The sequence below is a fragment of the Equus quagga genome, chromosome 5 (genome assembly GCF_021613505.1).
Source record: "Equus quagga isolate Etosha38 chromosome 5, UCLA_HA_Equagga_1.0, whole genome shotgun sequence".
In the NCBI taxonomy this organism is placed as follows: Eukaryota; Metazoa; Chordata; class Mammalia; order Perissodactyla; family Equidae; genus Equus; species Equus quagga.
In genome coordinates, this window is record NC_060271.1 from 132,527,507 (window position 1) to 132,536,421 (window position 8,915).

At 38.0% G+C, this 8,915-nt stretch overlaps 1 protein-coding gene across 1 annotated transcript in view; it reads left to right on the forward strand.

Moving 5' to 3' along the window:
* MBOAT2 (membrane bound O-acyltransferase domain containing 2) overlaps nt 1-6,796 on the forward strand; it is a 126,889-nt gene extending 120,093 nt beyond the window's left edge. Inside the window, exon 13 of the mRNA XM_046663523.1 lies at nt 605-6,796. Coding sequence (XP_046519479.1) covers nt 605-821 — 217 coding nt within the window. The 3' untranslated portion in view covers nt 822-6,796. The remainder of the gene's footprint in view (nt 1-604) is intronic.
* The last annotated feature ends 2,119 nt before the right edge of the window (nt 6,797-8,915 follow it).

The window sequence follows — 8,915 nt, forward strand, 5'->3', positions numbered from 1 at the left end:
GTTAGGTTTTCTGTCGCAGGCGCTTTGCTCGCAGCCACGTGAACTTGCAGCTGTAGGAACAGTTTAGGTCACGTTTGGTGTCTAGTTAATTTGGGAAACGAGACTTCTAATAATGTTTTCCATAGCGTGACCCCTCTTTACTTCGTGGCAGTAACCGTGGAGCAATATTGCCTCTCTGTTTCTCGTGTCGTTGGAATAGTTGTGAGTAGTAGGGGAGCCAGGGTAGCACAAGTCTTCACTCTCACTGCGTTCTTTGTTTGCTCAACATGTAATTCTGTGGATTTGAGAGATTATTTTCAGATTGCTGCAGCTACTAAGAAGTACCTTTCTGTTCTGTTTAGCCGTGACCTTATGAACCCTCACAGAGGAATGTAATGTGATACGCAGTATCATGCTCATAAGCAGGCTGGGTTATACACTGCTTTATAAATACCCACTGGCATGCACTGCAGCTTGCCATCTCATGGGGGAGCAGGAATAAGAGAATAATGGAGGAATGTACTGATCCGAAGTGGGGCGTGTGACATTTTGACAAGTGTGCAGTTACTAAAGATTGTTCATTATAAAAAATTTAATAAAGGAAACTTTTTTCTTTTTCTTTTAGCTCCTGGTATTACTGCCTTCACATTGTTGGTATCTTAGTGTTGTTGTTGTTGCCGTCGAAAAAAACTCAAAGAGGAAAGAACAGACATGAAGATGTTCGGCTGTCACGATCCAAAAAGTTTGATGAAGGAGAAAATTCTTTGGGACAGAATAGCTTTTACACAACAAACAATGTTTGCAATCAGAATCAAGAAATGGCCTCCAGACATTCATCTTGAAAGCAACGATGTGGAAAATACTCTGACAGCTGTTTTTTGTATGTTAACAGAAACCAATCTTAGCACCTTTTCAAGGGGTTTGTGTTTATTTGAAAAGAGATTAATTTGGGGGAATTGGACAGTTATAAATAGGGAATCTCCTGTGTACCAGATTGGAAATGGAGTAAAGAGCCCCTCCCATGCCATGTCCCTATGGGCCACGCCTTATATAAAATATTTTCATTATTTCCATGGGCACTCAGGACCTCAGCATATGTCCACAGGATCACATGTGTGCCCTGTTGCTGAATGTATGTTGCGAATCCCAAGGCACTGAAGAGGTGGAAAAATAATTGTGTCAATCTGGGTGATTGAGAGAAATTAACTTTTCCAAATGAATGTCTTGCCTTAAACCCTCTATTTCCTAAAATATTGTTCCTAAATGGTATTTTCAAGTGTAATATTGTGAGGGCACTATTTCAGTATTTGATATTGTGTGCTATAAAGGAATTCTGGAGGAATTTGAAACAGGATATTTAAGATTGTGGATAGTTTAAAAATGCAATAAACATCTCAGTATTTGAAGGGTTTTTTAAAGTATCTCAGATGACTACAGTACATAGTGAAAGTGTAAACAGGAATGGATGCCAAATTATAGATAGCTGATTTTCCTGGAGAGGTTAATTACCTTGTGTCAGTCAGAGAGTCCTTCAAGGAAGAATTTCTTAAACATAATTAAAGGTTGGCGATTTGATACTTTAAGCTTATTTTCTTATAAAGAGAGCGAAAAAGATGACGACGAAGAAAGGAAGGAAGGAAGGCATGAATGAAGAGAGCACTGTGTGACCTGGGGCCAGAGCCAGTGGCAGCCGTCACAGGGCACAGGTGCACAGTGCAGGGACCAGGTGCTCAGCAGGAATGCTTTCCACCCTTATTTATCTGAGCTCTTTGTGATTATGTAAGACATAAAAGTTTAATAACTTTTTAATATGTTGGATGTTTAAATGAAATTTATCAAGCATAAATTATATGGAATTATAAAAGGATTATGAAAATAATAGTGGTAGATTGCTTGAAGGTTTTGAAAGAGAAATCACTGAGCAGGGTTACTGTCTAGCTAATCACTTTCTTATCCGTGACAGTTTAATTCAAATTTGAGTAAGTTTTAGGGAAATGAGAACTTAAAGTCATTGGGTTTGAACCACATTTTTAGAGAATATAAATTAGTTTCCAAGCTCTTCTCCCATTAAAATTCTGCTGTTAACTCTTGTTAATGAATTTTAGATTCTGTAAGTAGAAAAATGTGCTTTTGTCTTATGGACCATTTTTCATCATAATCTCGCCTTGTATTAGCAAGTATCTCCTTTAATCCCGCAGAGTCGTGTAATGGCTGCAATAGCCAAAAGCAGAAGTGTGGGGTGTGGGATGTGAGGCTAGCCTGGCCACAGGTCATAAATCACGGGCCGTGAGAGTGACGGACGGGCAGGGCCTTCTGGCTTCACCTTTGTTTGATCAGTCTTTTATGGAATTCATTTTTTTTGCCTTAAATTTTTTAATGAAATGCAAATTGTCTGTGGTGGGTCTCTTTTCTTAAAATTTTTGTCATTAATAAATTTGCAAATGAAGTTAAGGACAGAACAACTATCTGGCTTAAGCTATGTGATATTTCATTTCAAGATGAGAAAAGCACATGGACTTGGAACTTTTGACATCTTCATCAGCAAAAATGTCAACGTATCTTTTTAGAACTTTGGAAATATCCTAGTCTTTGTTTATATGAAATGTTTTTTTCTGAAGGTAAATTTTTTCCACTTGATGGGTTAGTCTTGCCCTGTTCTCTCCCAGGAAAAGATACAGAGCTAAATAAATTTTCTCTATTTTCTCCTATGTCGAAATTAGGCTAGTTCTGTAATGTGAGAGGATAGAAAAGAGTAATCATGGAAAGTATCAGGCCCCCAAAATGTCTCCTCAGTTTAATTAATGCTGCAGAGAATCTGATCACTATTAAGGAAAAGTAAACAAATTTAGAGTTTAAAAGACAAGCCTAGGCATGTCGTAAGGGAAAACAAGAAAGCTTAATAAAAACTTTCTTTTTGTTCGGCCTATCTAACCATTTACAAATAATCACCATTTATTTCTATTACCTGACTGTATTTTATTTCTCAGCCTGTAACTCTAAAATCACTGTTGTCTGTTTCTTGCTCAGTGAACATAATCATAGCACTACCATCCAGAAAGCAACATGATTGATGAATTCTCCGTTACTTTGAAGATAATACATTATATATACAGTTTGACTGATTTTCATCCCCCTGGATAACTTGTTTTTTGTATGAAGTGGTTTTTGGATAGCTTTTCTCTAATTTTGGAGAAATTATAATCACAAGTATGCAATCTAGAAGAAAAACTAAAGAAATAATTCTAATTTTCAGCTTGACTTTTCTCCTCAAGAAAAAACTTTTTGTGCTCTATAAAGTGAATATATCTACCTGGAGTGTTTAAGGATTAATACTAATACTTACAGTAGAAGAGTTGAAAAGTGGTTTATCTCTACTACTGGTAAGTGTAAGGGAGTGCTTCCTTCTTAATCAACAGAATAGGATTCAGTGCATATGTGTATTATTTCTCCCCTCTCCAGTTGTCCTGAAACCACTCCAGAGATGATCAGTCAACATCATATTTATACTTTTGGTTAATTATTATACTACTCAGGGAAACAATGAACGAAAATAATTATTCTTCCCTCAACTTCATTTTTTTGAAACGGTAACAGTTTAATTTGATGTGTCTCAGCTGTCACCATTTCACAAGTGGCTTAGTCTCGGGTTTTAAAATAAGCATTTTTATTGGAACTCAGGATAACCGGGGAAATTTATTTAGCTTCTAAAATGTCTAGAATAATAGAGAAGGTTTATTTGGCTTCACAAATGTCCTTCCACCATTTACGTGGCCACCATACTTTGGGGTAAAAAGTATTTTTGTTATTGATCCCTGCCATGTGTGACATGCGCATACAGAATTTCCAGATACCAGTTTTGAGAAAAACTTGCAGTGAAGAGAATGGTTCTAAAAAGTGACGTTAACTTAGGTTGAAGCACTGATTGTCCTGGGACGAGACCTGGGTCTTCATCTGGCTCAGTCATCAATGAGCTTATGTCCTCTAGAGGAAAGTTCCTTAAGAAGCCCAAAGGGTCGGTTCTGAACGTTTGTGCCCAGCTGTGTTTGTAATGAGTGGAAGCCTCAGCAAGATCCGTAAGAGTCACAGACAAGGGCGGGTTCACAACCGGGACTGTTGTCATGGCCATTTACTTTTATTACTTGAGCTCGAAGTCCTGACGTTTCAGAAGATGTTCATAGCAACAGAAGAAGGAAAACTTTTCAATCCATAAACCAGAAGGCGTGGCAGCACACCATTTCTACTGAAGATAGCCCCTAACATGAGTCTTTCCTAATGAAATTGTCTCTGCTGAAGAAAATATATTTTCCTTTTACCTTCTTTGCTTTTTCGGTTTCTGTTTGTACTATGTAAAACTGAAGAAGATATATGCTAAAAAATACTTTATGCAAATTACCAACTTCACTGGGCAGGGTTTACCACCATGTAAGTTCTCAAATATTATTTTATTCAAAGATATTTAAAGCATATTTAATTTAATTGTACCTATTTTAAACTATAGAAAAAATTACTTAAAATTTTTGCCATTAAAATAATTACAAAATTTAGACTTTTATTCAAGGACTAGATTACTTAGGACAAAAATCTTTCCTATTTAAAATTCATACCTTGTAAATTTTAATTTGTATATTCATGAATAACTCTGGACATTTATACTTTTTTGTTTCCTCCTTATTATAAATCGTTCAGAATTACTAGTTATTGGTTTTAAGAGTTCTACATTGTAATTGAAAGAAAAAATTACTTGAGAGAATAATTGTTTCAGAATGGTGCCTGTTATTGCTGTGTCAGTGAAAGATTTGTCCAGAGTTTTAGATACAAACCAGTATTTTGTGGAGTTTTCTTCAGCCACTAATAGTCCATCCTGGCTGAAATTGAATATATCAGATTTAACATAGGTGCAGAATTCTGACTAACACTGTGAAATGTGATCTCCACTGCCCTGCAGGACTTTCTGAAACTGTTACACTGCCCAGTGTGCATTTAATGAACGGCTGATCGTTTCCATACTTATCTGAGATGCTGAAAGTTCTGCTTTCCACAGCTCTTCCTTGCAAAAGTGGGTTTGTATCAGTGCACCTGAGGGGAAAGATTTGCATTTAAAAAAAGAAATTCCACTCTGAAATTTGGATTTGAAAGATTGGAATGTAGAGAGGGTGTCTACAGTGTTTTTCTGCAGCACCAGGTAGTCAGATCTATTCATAGTAACTCTCATCGCAGAGTAAAATTTAAAATGAAATTTTCCACGTTGGTATTTTGTAGGAATGCTCTTATAATCCAGGACTAAGCTGCTTTTTGAGGCTCTTGTTGTACAGAGGATGTAGCCAATTACATTTTAATTGGTGGGCTGTTTAATAATGTTTTTATATGTTTTAAAATATTTATTTTAATAAGTTTTTAACATTATGCAAACCCCTGTAAAGAACTGACAAGCTCTATAGGTCATTGATCTGAAACGGAGTCTAAAGACACATTTTTATGCTGACTAATTTGTTTTGCCTTTAAAACTGCTTATAACTACAGTCATGCGCCACATAACGACGTTTCATCAAGGGCAGACCACATGTACGACCGTGGTTCCATAAGATTAGTGCCATACAGCCTAGGTGTGTAGGAGGCTGTACCTAGGTTTGTGTAAGTGCACTCGATGGTGTTCCCACAATGACAAAATCGCCTAATAATGTACCTCTTGGAATGTATCTCCATCGTTAAGCAACTGTTTGCTGTTTCTTCTAGTGTACATTTTATAAAGCAAAAAAACAAAACAAACCCCCAAGACTGTATGTTCTATAAATAATAGGATAAAGATCCACGTAAACCAGTCTAAAGCTTTCTCAGTGATGCATAGCCGTCTGTCCAGTCATGTTTTTATCAAATTTTGCTACTATAAAAAGAAATGGAAATAGAATGAAAAACCCAAAGTTACAGAGCAACATCAGTAGAATGACTGACTAACCGTTTTCTTAATAACGTGTTTGAAATGGAAAAAGTGACCAACTGCCTTTTACTGGAGTCGTGAATGGCTGTATCCTGCCCAGTCTCTATTTTGGGAAAACTTCTTTGAGAAATTGGTTTGTTAATGTTCCTTTTAATCCTTTCCTGCTAAAGGACAAACACATGTAAAGAGTTTGACAGACTTTTAAAATATGCCTCTTTCCCAATTTTAAGTGTTTTTGGTTCTGTGTATATGAATTCGTCAGTGAAGTTCATTTGCTCCTGAGTTTCTATCACAAGGAGAGAAGAAACAAACATCCAACACAAATGTGTTCCAAACAGTCGTCTCCATCTTCCGGCACCCGTATGCGACTGCCTCGCCAAACAAGAAGATGCACTACATAGAGCAATAAGAGTGAAAGTAAGACTAATTTAGATGAAGCAAGAAAAACCCTTCTGCATACAGAGTGGAAGTGTGTGATTTCATTCCTGCCTTCCTTTCGAAGTTCTCTCTCGATCTCTGCCTAGGAGTGGTTGAGCATCGTTACCCAAATGTGAGGAGGGTCCCTCATTTGCCTTCCCTGGGTGAGAATAGAATGTGGTGTTCTGTGCTTTTTGTTTTTATTATTCCAAAATATTTTTTTAAAGAAGTGTTATTTTTCAACAGATCCATAAATTAGTTCTTGTTGTATGGTGAATTTAAACTACCACTGTGTCAGTTACACTGTGATGTGATAATTTCATAACCACTCATTTCTAGTGTCTGTCCTCAGAGCTGCACTAGTGGCTTATTGCTGGGTTTTAAAGATGTTTTTAACTTACATATAAATGTTTTTTTTTCTAATTTGTGTGTCTTTAAGACTGATTAAACAGTAGTTTAAAAATACACGTGTGTGTGTGTTTGCTAATTTCAGAGGCTTTAAATTCCATCCATAGAACTGAATACCAGGCCTATCATGAGAAATAATGGTCTTTTTTATTGAAAGGTTCTTCAATATGATGATGTTCTAAGGAGTCTTGACTCTACTTTTAAGGTGTTTAAAAGAAACTCTTGTCAGATTATGAACACTTTGGAAGGCAATTAAAACAACTTTAGTATATAGTATCTTTTTTTCTCTCCTAAAATAGACATAAAGTGAAGAAGGTGCTGACTTTCCTCAATTAAAAAGAGAAGGAGTTGGCTTTCCCAGTCCTGGTGTTGCGCTTTCACTGTACTTATGTCTGTATCTGGTTTTTGCTTTTGAGGAGCCGAGCACTGGGACTTCCACCAGCTTTCTGTACCATGATTACAAACTCAAGGGGACTTTGGAGGGTGCTTCCGGGCTCTTCTAGACGCTGTCACGAGCAGCTGTGAAGCACACATCTTCCATTAACTTGTACTGTTGTACAGAGATGCTAGGCTGAACACGTGCAAGGAAGTCCAGTTTGGGTGCTTTCTCCCTGGAAGGCCTTAGACTATATTGGCAGATTTAAATGACCCCATTTTGAGATTCAGGACTGTGCTGAAATTGGACCATGACCAAGAACAATATGGACACAGTACCCACAGCTGCCTGCAGCACAGCCCTTCATGTGTCTATGCTGACAAGCAGGTCAGCGAAGGTAACTTCATTTGCTTCACAGTAAGGAAGGCCCTGGAAGGCCAGATGGTAACAGGCCTCCTGTTTTACATAGGTGAACATTATAATGTACTTTCTATTTTTCCTTCAGTTATCCTACAGTCATTTAATGAGTTCCTCCCAAGTGCTGGGTAACTAATGAGTAAATCACTGCCCTTGCCTTCAAGGAGCTGAAACCCACTCGAATCTAAAAAAACAGAAAATTGTCAAGTTACATTTATAAGTGTGTTTGAAGCAGTGAGAGAGTAAGTCACACGTACACTTCTCTTTCTTTATACTGGTGCACACAATTTTCCTGAAAGTAATTTTCTTTCAGGGGCACAGTTAGGCCATAAACAGATACAATTAATTAAAACTTTTATTAACTTTCACCAAGAATAACAGAAAAGTAGACAATGGAATGATTCAAGATACATCCAATATAAGGAAGCAGCCCAGATGACTATCATCTGACTTTCTGAATCAGTTTGCTCAGGGAGAAACTGACTAAAAATGAAGGACTCAGGAATTTCATACCAATAATCATGTGCTCCTGACCTTTTGTTCCATTAGGAATTTGGCCCCATAAACCAGGGTGAGTAGGTATTTTTAGTGTATGATGGTGGTGCTCTTAGGAAGATGCTGTGTGAATGGGTAACAGCCCGAACTTCATGCTGCTGCAGCAATTGCATGGAAGCGGTTTTTATGTCTACAGTTAGAGCATTTCAATATATTTATGTTTGCCAGATCATCTCTGTTTTCATCAGTATTGAAATGGAAAACTTGCTGTCCCCATGCAGCTCTGTACAGCGTATCTTCTATCCTCTCCCAACCCCTAGTTGTTAGTAAGCTACCCCCTGTCTGCTTACTCTTCCCTTCACCTTTTGCTCTAAGGAAAACTCGGGTCTTTCCTGAGGACATAGCTTCCCTTGCAGACCTGTTAAACGGTAGCTGGTTTCCTGCTCTCCTCACTGGGCATAGAGCTGAGGTAGGCGCCCTGCTTCCTCCTCGTTGTCACGTGCAGATAATTGTTCCTGCTTCCTCCTAAAATATCAGAGTTTAGAAGCTCATGCCATCCCTCCTTGCTGCTATCGTCTACAGACTTCCCTAGGTCACTCCCTACTAGAAAATATTGGAACCTGGTTATTGTTACTTTCTCCAACACATGATCTTTGATAATTTAAATATCCTTGTAGAAGAACCTGCCAACACTCTGGGCTCCCAGTTCCCTAACCTGCCCTCCTCCGTGGTCTCGTTCCCTGTTCTACTCAGGCCACCACAAGACCTGCTTTAGACCTTGTTATCACCAAGAGTCTCCATTTCAAGCACTCCACTCTCAACCACTTCCCAGCTTTCCAACTCACTCCCTGTAGCAAACAGACTCCGTGTCCTTCCTTCTCCCTTACC